We start from the raw sequence: 15,702 nt of genomic DNA, 5'->3' as shown, positions 1-15,702 counted from the left end.
ATCATAAGTCAGGTACCTACAACATTTTGCTATCTTCAGTATATAGCACATTGCTATCATAAGTCAGGTACCTACACCATTCTGCTATCTTCAGTAGATAGCACATTGCTATCATAAGTCAGGTACCTACACCATTCTGCTATCTTCAGTATATAGCACATTGCTATCATAAGTCAGGTACCTACACCATTTTGCTATCTTCAGTATATAGCACATTGCTATCATAAGTCAGGTACCTACACCATTCTGCTATCTTCAGTAGATAGCACATTGCTATCATAAGTAAGGTACCTGCAGCATTTGCTCTCTTCAGTAGATAGCACATTGCTATCATAAGTAAGGTACCTACACCATTCTGCTATCTTCAGTAGATAGCACATTGCTATCATAAGTCAGGTACCTACAGCATTTGCTCTCTTCAGTAGATATAGATAATATACTTATGATAACAATGTATCTACTAAAGATAGCAACATTCTGCTGGCCCTTAACTCAAGATATGTTCTCTGCTGAAGATAGCAAAATTATGTAGGTACGGATAGTAATTTGCTCTCTACTGAAGATAGCAAAATGCTGTAGACACTTAGCTTACAGATAGTAATTTACTCTCTACTGAAGATAGTAAAATGCTGTAGGCACTTCACTTATGGATAGTATTGAGGTACTTACAGCATTTTGTTATCTTCAGTAGATAGCACATTGCTATCATAAGTAAAGGTGCCTACAGCATTTTGGTATCTTCAGTAGATAGCACATTGCTATCATATAAGTAAAGGTGCCTACAGCATTTTGGTATCTTCAGTAGATGGCACATTGCTATCATATAAGTAAAGGTGCCTACAGCATTTTGGTATCTTCAGTAGATGGCACATTGCTATCATATAAGTAAAGGTGCCTACAGCATTTTGGTATCTTCAGTAGATGGCACATTGCTATCATATAAGTAAAGGTGCCTACAGCATTTTGCTACCTTCAGTATATAGCACATTGCTATCATATAAGTAAAGGTGCCAACAGCATTTTGCTATCTTCAGTATATAGCACATTGCTATCATAAGTCAGGTACCTGCAACATTCTGCAATCTTCAGTAGATAGCACATTGCTATCATAAGTAAGTACCTACAGCATTTTGCTATCTTCAGTATATATAGCGCATTGCTATCATAAGTCAGGTACCTACAACATTATGCTATCTTCAGTAGATAGCACATTTGCTATCATATGAAAGGTGCCTACATCATTTTGCTATATTTGGTAGATAGCACATTGAGCCTACTATCATAAGTATATCACTTGCAAACTTGCATGCTGTGACAATCAAGTCTAAAGACTTGTACGAAATCTAATTTCAATTTGTGCATTCTAATTTTTGGAAAACACATATTTCATTCTTTTAACCAATCACTTAATTAAAGTAACACAAAAAGTGAAAATTAGAGCTACATTTCGGCATATGCTCAAGATTTTAATGCTTAGACCTGTTCTAAGTCTTAAATTTTTGTGACTCGAATGTCAATTCGATTGGCTCTTTTTTCAAGAAATTAGTAAAATAGTGAACTTTTTCCTCCAGTTAGTACTAAATGAATGATTAGGATTGAGCTATGTTTCACTTGGTAATATTGTTTTAATCCCATAAAATTAGTAATTTTCTGGAATTGGGAATAATGAGTTTGATAACTTTAATTGGGTATGGCAACTGCTGCCAGCATATTTTGGCCAAGGAAGGCTGTATGATAATGAGCCATATCTAGAATACTATTATTATTTACCTGTACGAGAGCCACTTTGTTCTCTACGTGCTCGTGCGTAATACTGTAGACAGCATTGACCATTGTTGCCAGAGCACAATTGATGGAGGCAGCCATTTTGTCTGTAATGGTATCTGGAATCTGTACCACTGACGTACCAGGTTGTAAAATGATGTGAGTTGCATAGCAACCTGCTAATCCAGAACCAGTCTCTAGTCTAGAGTGACCATACTGAAAACAAAACATGATTAAAACCAAAGATTATGCTACATAGTCAGGCAGAAGTGGTATAATACAGATAATATTAATGAATTCAAAGTTATATACAACAACAGATTTATTAGTCTAATTTGCTTTTAGATAACAATCACTGGCACCCAATTTCACTTTTATAATCTAATTTTCTTTAATTCATTTGACAACATCACTATTTTATAGGTCATAAGAAATCGATTTGGAATTATATACATTAAGTATGGATAAAAAGGGGATCATTGTATATATTATAGCATTGGGCTATAATTCCAGAAATTACCGGTAATGGCACTCCACCCCCCCTAAAGAAGACATGTAAGTTTGTATCATAAATTTTTGGGAATTCCCAACCAAAATTTTATCCCCAAAAATGGGAATTCCCATTTTGACAATAAAATGATTAAAAAATTGGGAATTCCCAGTGTCCCTAAAGAAGACGAACAAATTTTTGGCAACATTTTTGAGAATTCCCAAGACTAAAATAAAAAAGGGTCTTTTTCTTGGGAATTCCCACGTCTTCTATAAGGTTGTGAAAATAATGACCATTTTTATTTTGGGAATTCCCAGTGCAAAAAATTGTGAAAATTGTTGGGAATCCCATGTCTTCTTTTAGAGGGGGGTGTCTTTAATTTCTGGAATAGCCCATTTGTATTATTATCAAGCTTAGACTAATGGAAAGTGAATTTTGAGTTTTCTATCACATATTTTCTGCTGAGTGATGAAGTGACTCATTCATTAGACGACATAAAATTAACAATTAGTTTCACATCCCCATCTTTTTGGAAAATGAGGAAAATGTTGTTGCTAAATTGACAAAATACAGCAGTTTTCACATAAAATTGATATTGTTAGCAGTTTTCAGCATCTGCCAGGAAAACAATAAGGCCCTCTTTTATCGAGGGATTAGACCCCTTAGAGTTCCACAAAAACACTTGCATAGTGATTTATGCTGACTAATAAACTTGTTTATCAGTATTAACATTTAGCCTATTCAAAATAGAATTTGTATCTTATCGCGAATTTCAAAAAATCAAAATTATTTGATATCAGGACATTCTTCATATTCAGAATGCAATTCGATATGTCTGATGTACTGTCATGTCTAGAGTTGGGCGACTATCACTCTTTTCCTAGTCGACAGCAAATAGTCACGACTACAACTTTAGTCGCCACTATCTGTAGTCAAAATTGGCCAAGATTAGTCAACATCACCAATTTAATGATGATTTATGAACTTAATGATTATTTGTTGGTTAGTGGTACTATTGGTAAGACAATGATTAACATTTTTATCACATTTTTGCAGTTTATTATAGTATTTGGTTGGTTTTGGTGCGGATATCTGGTGCTTTTCATATGAATTTTTAACATAATAATAGTTTTCAATAGTCATAGTCCCGACTACCAGTAATAGTCGCGACTAACGACTATTGGCGCCTTAGTCGCCCAAGCCTACTTAATATCCAACAAAAAATACTGTTCAAACATCCATACCCCAGCCCTTAAAGCATAACAGAATTTTGCCTGTGAATCATTCCTACCTTGAACAATTTAACACACTTCTGTGGCAGTCCATGTCTGCATCTTTGGCATTCATCACAACTATCAGCTATACTGAATGTGATCCTGTCACCTGGCTTGCATTCGAACTCAGGACCTCTCTCATGCCGAATCACTTCTGCCACTGCTTCATGACCTAATATGCTGCAAGAACAATTAAGGAATATGAAGTAAGGCCTAAAATAAATTGACTTTTTTTCTGATTTTTTGCACAAAAAAAAAATGAAAATGAAAAAAAGAAAAAGAAAAAAAAGTTCCGAGGCCTTTATCATAACGCAATTAACAGCTTAAAATGTGTGTGTAAATTTTTTTTTTTTTTTAAATGCCGAGCAACCTACCCTATTTTGTTCTTATGTTACGCCAATCAAACAATTATTTTAGGCCTAATTCACAGCATAATAGTCCGGTGGCAGACCGAGGTAGGTTGGGTTTGCCAGTTAAAGTGTTTTTGTTTGTTGATTATTGTTCTATGGGTGGTACAAAATCTGAGGTATCCAAGATCAAAGTTTATACTGGGGTCAAAATAAAAACTTATCTAAACCTAAACCCTGTAAAATTGTTCCTCTTGTAATAAGGATTCAGAAAATATATATTTTCACATATCTACAACTTATCATTATGGAGTTATGAGCAAAAATGTTGAAGATTAAATAGAAAACTCAATAGGGTTACAAAAGAAAAAACACAAGGTCTCAAATGGTACTTTCTCTGACAACAACTCTAATAAAGAACAGTTTGAACCAACTAGAAGGACTTAATTGTTGCTATAGGTATTAACATAACAAAGTAAGTCATTGCCAATTGTGTCCTATTGATGTTGACCTACTGGTTCATCCGTGACTGGTCACCTAGGTAACAAATCTTTACAGTTGGTTATAACTATTCTTCCTTAGATTGAGATAAATTAACAGTGTCAACAGTTTGAGACCATTTTGATATAAAATTGGATCGGTTGAGCCCATATTTATTGGTCGAGCTATGAGTTTTAAAATATTGGACGAGACGTAGTCGAGTCCAATATTTTAAAACTCATAGCGAGACTCAATAAATATTAGTAAAGCATCAATTTTATCATTATTATGTTTTGGATCCAATATTATCACAACTTGGATCCATCAAAACATAATAATCATCAAAATTGGAGCATTATAGGCCCTGTGGCTCTTCAAATTTAACCTTGTGCAAATATATATTTTTTGTACTAAATCTACATAAAGAAGCTTTTTAAATTTTAAATTTACTTGTTTAAAAAAAAAAGTTAAACAGTTCCAAAATGCATTTGTATGCAATTTCCAGTACACATCTACAGCATTACACGATCTGCATGGCTTACTCCTTCTGACCTTTTCCACTTAAAAAGCATTTTCTTTTTGTTAGTTTGTTATTTCAACACAAAACACAGTCAAGACACAATGCTGTTTAGATTCAATGGTATCAAAAAATTCACTTAAGTGAGCTAGGCAATATCGAAAACGATGATACACAATCTAAAAACCTCATACAAAGTAATACAGCCATTAGATATGCATCTTTGCACATTCGAATGAATAAATAGATTAATTGGATGCAAGCATGAAAGAAAGAAAAAATATTAGTTTAATATTTAAGAAAAATTCTTTGAGATAATATCATGAATGCAAAGTACCGATAATGAAAACAGGAAATCCTTGATTTAAATGTATTGTAATGTAAAATGAAAGATATAAACACAATAATGATGGTTAAAGTAAATGCTTGGACCGAAGAAAAACAAATTTTTAAGCCATGCAAGACCAAATAATATGTAAGCAAACCAGGAATAAGTCATTTTCCCCATTATTCTCCAACCTTCTTTCATTCTCAAAATATTCTTTCTACACCACTTTCATCCCCGCTTTCATCAGAAAAAAAACCCAAGAATTGTGAAGCAAAAAAAACAGGAAAAGGATAGCCAAGTACAGAAACAAGGAAATAAGATCCGGAGAAAAGATACAGCAAATAAAGATAAAAACCAAGAGAGAAAAAGAGGGAAAGAAAAGAAATAGCAGGAACAAGAAACAAGTAAGCAAGAAAGATAAAAATAGTATAGTTTGAAGAAAGAAGCAAAGAATACAGAATAACAAAAACCGAAAGTGAGAAAAAATAAAGCATATGAGGAAGTGAAAGAAAGAAGAGTAAAGACATTCTAATTTTACAATGAAAACCAAGGAATGGAAAAATAAAGAGGTATGAGGAAAGGAAAAGATATGAAATGAAGTAAAATTATGTACATTGTTCAAAATGGTATTGTGTCATATTTTTTTTTTTCATTTAGGGAAAGATGTACATCAAGGCTGTCCACTTTCTGTCTATTGTTTATATTATTTATTGACGTTTTAGCCTGTACAATAAGACAGGATAAGAAATTGTATAAAACTTCCTTTCAGAATTATTGTTATTTATCAGTAACTTTGATTTGATAATAAGAAATGGTGAAATTTCAGTAGGGGTTATGTAACAACTGTTAGGCTGAATAGCCCTCGCATCTTAAATTAGCTCTTAAACTCGCATCAAAACATATGATTTGTGTAAAAATTGCATAAATATATCCAGGAGTCCTAAAATCATGTAAATAATCATTAGAATCCAACAAACAGCAAAGAAAATGCCCATAATTGTCAAAATAGTGAAAAGGGGGGACCAAAGAAACCCCCCTTATGCGAAGTTTTTTGGCTGGCACTGTCTCATTTTTCAACCAATTTTTTTTAAATGTGTCAAAATGCTCAGGAGGATGAGCTGCTTCAATTCAGCTGGTACCCTAAGCTTTTTGAAACATCACTCTTTTTGGGGGCTGTGCAGCCTATCACTATTATAAGGCCGGGTTGTAAGGAAAACAAATCAAAGCAAGTTGCATGATTTAAGATGGTACCTAGTAATTGTACCTAAATAATACTATTAAATCACTTGGTGTAATAAATGAGATAACTGAGGCAGTGGAGGTGCCAGCCTATTTTGTTAGGGGGCCATATAAATGTATGAAAGGTTACGATTTGTAGTGTCAGCGATGCCCTTTGCATCAGTGACATAGGGGGTGCCCCCCATAAGTGAATGGAGCCAGTTGGTGCAACTTTTTGAGAATGTTTATGATTATTTTCTGTCAATATTTACAGTGCATGTAACAATTTTGCCCCCCCCCCTTGAGACTTACTTTCCCCCCTCCCAATGCCCCCTGGAAAAAAATCTGTTTTTCTTCTTCCTTCTTTTTCTTCCTTTTCTTTTCAGGGATTCTTTCTTCTTCTTTCCTTTTTTGTTGTTGTAAATTTATGCCAAAAAATCAGGTTTGAAAAAAATAAACAAATTCATTTCCCATCAAGATCGTACATTATGGCTTTAAAACAAAAACAAGGAAAAATATATTGACCAACAGTGGATTTTTAAAACTGTGTCATGGAAAGTGAAATATTTAAAGACCCATTCAGTGATCCCAGCGCAAGTGTAATAAAATTAATATCAAATTATCATTTGATATTTCTGAAATGAAACATTTGGCAAAAAACAAAGAAAACAGCAGTATGAAGTTGAAACCCCATTCAAATACATGTAGCTTATACTGACAGTATAAATGAATTCAGATTTCAGGCTACGTTAGCATTTCTATGACAATGACTAGGTACTAAAATCTGAATTTTAAAGATTTTTATGATCGTACGGTTGAGCAAATCACTGAATGGGCCCAAACAGCTTGAAGTTGCTAGCAAGGTATCAATGAAGTAAGGGATGTGCAGTCAGTATTAATTTTATGACATTAAAGGGGCATTTCGTGATCCACAGCCTCATCCCCCCACTTTTCCCAAAAAAAAGTTGAGATTTTTACACCACTGGATACCTCTGGCTACATAATGTTTATGTACCACATATTTCTTGCAGATTAATTCGTTTAGCAAAAATATTGCCAAATTTGAATTTCGTTCTGGTGCACCAGAACGAAATTACAACACATTGTCTATGGAGCAGTGTAATACACATAATCATGGATAACTCGCAAACGCAAAATCGGAATCAAGTGAAATTTTGGAAATAAGCTTTTTTCGTGGATATCTCCCGGGATATCTACTGAAAAATGTCATAAATGAAAGATATAAACACAATAATGATGGTTAAAGTAAATGCTTGGACCGAAGAAAAACAAATTTTTAAGCCATGCAAGACCAAATAATATGTAAGCAAACCAGGAATAAGTCATTTTCCCCATTATTCTCCAACCTTCTTTCATTCTCAAAATATTCTTTCTACACCACTTTCATCAGAAAAAAAACCCAAGAATTGTGAAGCAAAGAAAAACAGGAAAAGGATAGCCAAGTACAGAAACAAGGAAATAAGATCCGGAGAAAAGATACAGCAAATAAAGATAAAAAACCAAGAGAGAAAAAGAGGGAAAGAAAAGAAATAGCAGGAACAAGAAACAAGTAAGCAAGAAAGATAAAAATAGTATAGTTTGAAGAAAGAAGCAAAGAATACAGAATAACAAAAACCGAAAGTGAGAAAAATAAAGCATATGAGGAAGTGAAAGAAAGAAGAGTAAAGACATTCTAATTTTACAATGAAAACCAAGGAATGGAAAAATAAAGAGGTATGAGGAAAGGAAAAGATATGAAATGAAGTAAAATTATGTACATTGTTCAAAATGGTATTGTGTCATATTTTTTTTCATTTAGGGAAAGATGTACATCAAGGCTGTCCACTTTCTGTCTATTGTTTATATTATTTATTGACGTTTTAGCCTGTACAATAAGACAGGATAAGAAATGGTATAAAACTTCCTTTCAGAATTATTGTTATTTATCAGTAACTTTGATTTGATAATAAGAAATGGTGAAATTTCAGTAGGGTTATGTAACAACTGTTAGGCTGAATAGCGCCCTCGCATCTTAAATTAGCTCTTAAACTCGCATCAAAACATATGATTTGTGTAAAAATTGCATAAATATATCCAGGAGTCCTAAAATCATGTAAATAATCATTAGAATACAACAAACAGCAAAGAAAATGCCCATAATTGTCAAAATAGTGAAAAGGGGGGGGGGGTCCCAAGAAACCCCCCTTATGCGTAGTTTTTTGGCTGGCACTGTCTCATTTTTCAACCAATTTTTTTTTAAATGTGTCAAAATGCTCAGGAGGATGAGCTGCTTCAATTCAGCTGGTACCCTAAGCTTTTTGAAACATCACTCTTTTTGGGGGCTGTACAGCCTATCACTATTATAAGGCCGGGTTGTAAGGAAAACAAATCAAAGCAAGTTGCATGATTTAAGATGGTACCTAGTAATTGTACCTAAATAATACTATTAAATCACTTGGTGTAATAAATGAGATAACTGAGGCAGTGGAGGTGCCAGCCTATTTTGTTAGGGGGCCATATAAATGTATGAAAGGTTACGATTTGTAGTGTCAGCGATACCCTTTGCATCAGTGACATAGGGGTGCCCCCCATAAGTGAATGGAGCCAGTTGTAGCAACTTTTGAGAATGTTTATGATTATTTTCTGTCAATATTTACAGTGCATGTAACAATTTTTGCCCTCCCCCTTGAGACTTACTTTTCCCCCTCCCAATGCCCCCTGGAAAAACATTCTGGTGCTGCCACTGCCTGGTTCTTTTTCTTCTTCCTTCTTTTTCTTCCTTTTCTTTTCAGGGACTCTTTCTTCTTCTTTCCTTTTTTGTTGTTGTAAATTTATGCCAAAAAATCAGGTTTGAAAAAAATAAACAAATTCATTTCCCATCAAGATCGTACATTATGGCTTTAAAACAAAAACAAGGACAAATATATTGACCAACAGTGGATTTTTAAAACTGTGTCATGGAAAGTGAAATATTTAAAGACCCATTCAGTGATCCCAGCGCAAGTGTAATAAAATTAATATCAAATTATCATTTGATATTTCTGAAATGAAACATTCGGCAAAAAACAAAGAAAACAGCAGTATGAAGTTGAAACCCCATTCAAATACATGTAGCTTATACTGACAGTATAAATGAATTCAGATTTCAGGCTACGTTAGCATTTCTATGACAATGACTAGGTACTAAAATCTGAATTTTAAAGATTTTTATGGTCGTACGGTTGAGCAAATCACTGAATGGGCCCAAACAGCTTGAAGTTGCTAGCAAGGTATCAATGAAGTAAGGGATGTGCAGTCAGTATTAATTTTATGACATTAAAGGGGCATTTCGTGATCCACAGCCTCATCCCCCCACTTTTCCCAAAAAAAGTTGAGATTTTTACACCACTGGATACCTCTGGCTACATAATGTTTATGTACCACATATTTCTTGCAGATTAATTCGTTTAGCAAAAATATTGCCAAATTTGAATTTCGTTCTGGTGCACCAGAACGAAATTACAACACATTGTCTATGGAGCAGTGTAATACACATAATCATGGATAACTCAAACGCAAAATCGGAATCAAGTGAAATTTTGGAAATAAGCTTTTTTCGTGGATATCTCCCGGGATATCTACTGAAAAATGTCATAAAAAGAGGATGTTAGGATCACAAAATCCTCCTTTAAGTGTGCGAACCTTGAACCGGGTCTTCAACATCATAAATCAATTTGATCAGTGAACAAAGTTGGTAGTTTTACACAATCTAAAACATTTTTGCTTTAAATCGATGAAAAATACCAATCCATTGAATCATCAGTTAAATATTCTCTCAGCGACAGCCAACTGGACATACAGCCCTGGTACATGAATCCCCAACCAGTATTGTGAAGCTTCCCTGTTAGGCCAAAAAAAAGGTTTGTCTCAAAGCTCGTGCGCGCATTTGTAAAATCGTGAGATTTGGAAAAAAAGAAATGCAGAATTTTTTTTTATTTCAAAATTTTATTTTTTTAAATTTTTTCCAGAAAATTTCAGCAAAAAATCACATTTTTTCTCCAAATACCATGAAAAACTCGGAATAAAAAAAAAAAATCGCATTTAGCATTTGTTTTCAAACCACTCGTGAGCTCTGAGACAAGCCATTATTTTTTTTTGGCCTTATCACCGGGTTATCAGCAGTTTTATTTACTCTCTAAACATTATGAAACATGTTGGCCCTATTTCCAGTAACTCAACATCATTGACATTGTGTTAACAAGATAACGTCATTAAAGGATGATGAAGCCGTTATGTTTAGCAGGACTATGTAGGCCCGAACTAAACTTTGTTCGGCTTATCTAAGGCAAAAATATAAGACGAGCAACACGGTGTATTAATATAGAATGGCGTGCACGCAGTTGGGCGCAGTGCTTATGCTAGTTGTGCGTTGTGTAATGCATGACTGGTGCACGCATATATGTGGATTTGAGACTTAACGGACCCACCCAAAATTGGCCAAAATCAGGGTTGGTCCTTTAAATTTTTTTTTTTTTTTTAGTTTTTAGTTTATAATCTTAACCCTAACAGGACGGTATACTACAAAATACTACTTGATATATGCGCTGTTCGTGCATGCATCCCACGTGGTGTGATGACGCAATCGCCCTAAGTGATATATAGGCACGGTTTAGCTGGCCAGCGAAGCCCAAGACCCGTGGCAAAGTGTCGCCGACCCAGTGCCTGGCATGTGAGGGGTCTCTGGTTCGACTCCCACCCAGAGCAAACAACTTCTTTCCTTCTTTTCTCTCTTTATTCCTTCCTTCTTTCCCTTCCCGTCGCCAAAAAGCCCTTAGGCGGTTAGGGTTAATGGTTTTTTTATTAATTTTTCTTTGTCTAAATTTCTTTTCAAAGCTAAATTTGGCCAACAACATTTTTCTTAAGAAGAAAATCATTACTGTAAACTCATTATAACATTTATAACTGTCCATTCCTACATCAATGTTTCCAATAAACTTGGTGTCTTATGCCTGTAAGTATGCAGTCGTTCTAATTGAACCCATTTCTATGGCATATCTTACGTATTGAAAGTCTGAAGCGAAGAATTGATGTATCCCGACCGACTGACCCACCCCAAAAAATATTTTGGCCTTAAGGGTATACGAGGTATTGTTGGTCGAAGAAGCCAAAAAAAAATTGATTTTCATTATCTGAAGCAATATATTATTGAAAAATAACACTTTGTGTTTTGCAAAAGTTCATTCTACAAATCATACTTTGAAAACTTGCTTAATTTATTGTTAATGAGTTATTAACGTTTTGTGTTGTTGTTTCAGCCCTCTTTACAACATAACTCAAGAACCACAGGACCTACAAAAGTATATCTGTGATATTTTAATTCTTCTACACGCTTCGCTATGAATTGAGCAATGCAATTTTTTTTTTTTTTCACTACCATTCGCAAGATGCTGTGAACTACTTTTTTTCTGCTGCTTCGACCAACAATACATCGTATAACCTTAAGCCAACAAACTTTAGTTGCTTGCATATAAATATATATGTATGTCCCATTTTTAGTCATTTTCAAGACACTTTACTCTTTGCCATCCCCATTTTATCCCTGACCATTTTCTGTGGGGCAGTTTGCCCCCCCGCTAATGGACAAACAAACAAACAAACAAACTTCATAGCCTAGGCCTAGCCATTTCCAGAACACGATCATGTCAGAAATTAATATTTTGTTCTGGGTCTGATTATTCGGACTAGCCATTTCCATAAGTTCTGTAACTAGTAATTGTAATACTATAGTTCATCAAATGTGCATGCAAGTTCTCACCTCATATTATACCTTGCATGATAGTCATGCTTGATTAAATACACACAAATATGTCACCTGTAAACCGTGTATGACCCTGACCAAGAACTATACTTTTTATCAAGGGTACGCTGCACTTCCGGGTTCATATATGATGATCATGATGGCATGATACATAAATCAAACATACCTAGGTGTTGGTTCCCTTCGTTTTCCCGTGATAGTATGCAGATCTGAACCGCAAATTGTAGCCAAACGAATCCTGGCTAAAACCTGACCAGGTTTCAAGGCTGGTATGGTAATGGTCTCCATGATGTAAAATGGTTGTTTATCAGGCCCCAAAAACACAAGTCTCTTGGCGACAGAATCATCGTATGATTCTGCCTCGGTTGCCATGATGATGTAAAAATCAGCCCAATAATTACCTTGACCTTGAGTCACAATATTGTTTCCACACTTATCAGTGTGTGTATCTATCCGTGTACTACTACTAGGTACTAGCAAATGGTAACGGACGACCAGTGCTCGTGGCGCCGCGATGCGCCACTGTCAACCAAAACACGAACCAGTGACCAATCCATGAGTGTATTTCTTCAATTATCAGTTACATTTGATGCGCAAGTAACGTGTAGTTCTTGTAGAAGGCGTTTTACTTTTGGAGGGCAGCATTGCTTGAAACGGAAACTGCAGGCCTGGGAAACTGATTGCACAATAAAATGCCAGAGGCTGTGCAATGATTAGGAGCACGGGGGAGGGTTAAAAGGTGTGTGGGGGGGGGGGAGGGTATTTGGCCAGCCGCAAGGGGGGAGGGGTGGGCAAGCACAGGGGCGTAACCAGACCTGACCTTCCGGGGGGGGGGCAAGATTGAAAAATTTCCCAATTTTTGACCAAAAGTTGTATTATTTATGTCCCGGTGGGTTCAGTTTGTATTTAAAGGTAGGACGTATGACCGTTCCAGGATTTGAAAATGACCCCTATTTCACGGGGAATCGAGGACATTTGCAGCAATTTTACCCCCTATTTTGCGCGAAATCAAGGACAATTTGCCCCCAAATACCTCCCCTATTTTTATCATTTTGAGGACGATTTTGGCATATTAGAAGCTAAAAATCCAGTGTTCAGAGTACAAAATTTCACAATGAAAGTAGTATAGATCTTCTTCCCTCTTTCTTTCCCTTTTCTCTTCTCCTTCCCCTTTTCTCTTCTCCCTCCCCCTCTTCTCTTCCCTCTTTTTTCTTTTCTTCTTTCCGCTTTTCTCTTCCCCTTTTTTCTCTTCTCCTTCCCCTTTTTTCTTCCCTCTATTTCTCTCCTTCCCCCCTTTTCCCCTTCCCAATGTTTTGCTCTTCTTCCCAGTTTTTTTTGGCAGCTTGCCCCCCCCACTGGTTACGCCACTGGGCAAGCAATTTTTGGCAAGCCGAGGGCTGGTGAGCGATTTTTGGCAGGCCGAGAGGGGGAATCATTTTTTTGGCACACTGTTCCGAAGTTAACCCCCCTCCCCACCCCGGGGCTCGTAATTGTTGTAGAGCCCCCCTGAATGATACCAATGCTAGAATAAGATGAAATCTACTGATAAGAGCAAATTATGCTCTAGGACAAGATAAGAAAATACGATCCACTGATGATCATGATGATAGCAATGCAAGAATAAGATGCTATCTACTGATGATAGTGATGCAGGAATACTAGAATAAGGTGCATTATATTGATGATAGCAATGCTAGAATAAGAAACTATGTACTGGTGATAGCAATGTTAGAATAAGATGCTATTTATAGATGGCAACAATGCTAGAATATAAGATGATATCTACTGATGATAACAATGCTAGAGTAAGATGCTATCTATTGATGATAGCAATGCTAGAATAAGATACCATCTACTGATGATAGCAATGCTACAATAAGATGCTATCTATTGATGATAGCAATGCTAGAATAAGATGCTATCTATTGATGATAGCAATGCTAGAATAAGAAGCTATCTATTGATGATAGCAATGTTAGAATAAGATGCTATCTATTGATGATAGCAATGCTAGAATAAGATGCCATCTATTGATGATAGCAATGCTAGAATAAGATGCCATCTATTGATGATAGCAATGCTAGAATAAGATGCTATCTATTGATGATAGCAATGCTAGAATAAGATGCTATCTATTGATGATAGCAATGTTAGAATAAGATGATATCTATTGATGATAGCAATGCTAGAATAAGATGCTATCTACTGATGATAGCAATGTTAGAATAAGATGCCATCTATTGATGATAGCAATGCTAGAATAAGATGCTATCTATTGATGATAGCAATGTTAGAATAAGATGCTATCTACTGATGACAGCAATGCTAGAATAAGATGCCATCTATTGATGATAGCAATGCTAGAATAAGATGCCATCTATTGATGATAGCAATGCTAGAATAAGATGCTATCTATTGATGATAGCAATGTTAGAATAAGATGATATCTATTGATGATAGCAATGCTAGAATAAGATGCCATCTATTGATGATAGCAATGCTAGAATAAGATGCCATCTATTGATGATAGCAATGCTAGAATAAGATGATATCTATTGATGATAGCAATGCTAGAATAAGATGCTATCTATTGATGATAGCAATGTTAGAATAAGATGATATCTATTGATGATAGCAATGCTAGAATAAGATGCCATCTATTGATGATAGCAATGTTAGAATAAGATGCTATCTATTGATGATAGCAATGCTAGAATAAGATGCTATCTATTGATGATAGCAATGCTAGAATAAGATGCCATCCATTGATGATAGCAATGCTAGAATAAGATGCTATCTATTGATGACAGCAATGCTAGAATAAGAAGCTATCTATTGATGATAGCAATGCTAGAATAAGATGCTATCTATTGATGATAGCAATGCTAGAATAAGATGCTATCTACTGATGACAGCAATGCTAGAATAAGATGCTATCTATTGATGATAGCAATGCTAGAATAAGAAGCTATCTATTGATGATAGCAATGCTAGAATAAGATGCTATCTATTGATGATAGCAATGTTAGAATAAGATGCTATCTACTGATGACAGCAATGCTAGAATAAGATGCCATCTATTGATGATAGCAATGTTAGAATAAGATGCTATCTATTGATGACAGCAAAGCTAGAATAAGATGCTATCTATTGATGATAGCAATGCTAGAATAAGATGCCATCTATTGATGATAGCAATGCTAGAATAAGATGCTATCTATTGATGACAGCAATGCTAGAATAAGAAGCTATCTATTGATGATAGCAATGCTAGAATAAGATGCTATCTATTGATGATAGCAATGTTAGAATAAGATGCTATCTACTGATGACAGCAATGCTAGAATAAGATGCCATCTATTGATGATAGCAATGTTAAAATAAGATGCTATCTATTGATGACAGCAAAGCTAGAATAAGATGCTATCTATTGATGATAGCAATGCTAGAATAAGATGCTATCTATTGATGACAGCAAAGCTAGAAT

The 15,702-nt window shown here is 35.2% G+C and overlaps 1 protein-coding gene across 1 annotated transcript in view; it reads right to left on the bottom strand.

Moving 5' to 3' along the window:
• The window catches only part of LOC140171771 (L-threonine 3-dehydrogenase-like), a 47,840-nt gene extending 35,071 nt beyond the window's left edge, over positions 1 to 12,769 (bottom strand). Inside the window, exons 1-3 of the mRNA XM_072195098.1 lie at positions 12,382 to 12,769; positions 3,546 to 3,708; positions 1,771 to 1,980 (exon numbers count right to left, since the gene is read on the bottom strand). Coding sequence (XP_072051199.1) covers positions 1,771 to 1,980; positions 3,546 to 3,708; positions 12,382 to 12,587 — 579 coding nt within the window. The 5' untranslated portion in view covers positions 12,588 to 12,769. The remainder of the gene's footprint in view (positions 1 to 1,770; positions 1,981 to 3,545; positions 3,709 to 12,381) is intronic.
• Between the last annotated feature and the right edge of the window lie 2,933 nt (positions 12,770 to 15,702).

This window comes from Amphiura filiformis, chromosome 15 (assembly GCF_039555335.1).
Source record: "Amphiura filiformis chromosome 15, Afil_fr2py, whole genome shotgun sequence".
Taxonomy (NCBI): Eukaryota; Metazoa; Echinodermata; class Ophiuroidea; order Amphilepidida; family Amphiuridae; genus Amphiura; species Amphiura filiformis.
Note: the sequence above shows the minus strand (reverse complement) of the source record. Positions and strands in the feature narration are given on the sequence as shown.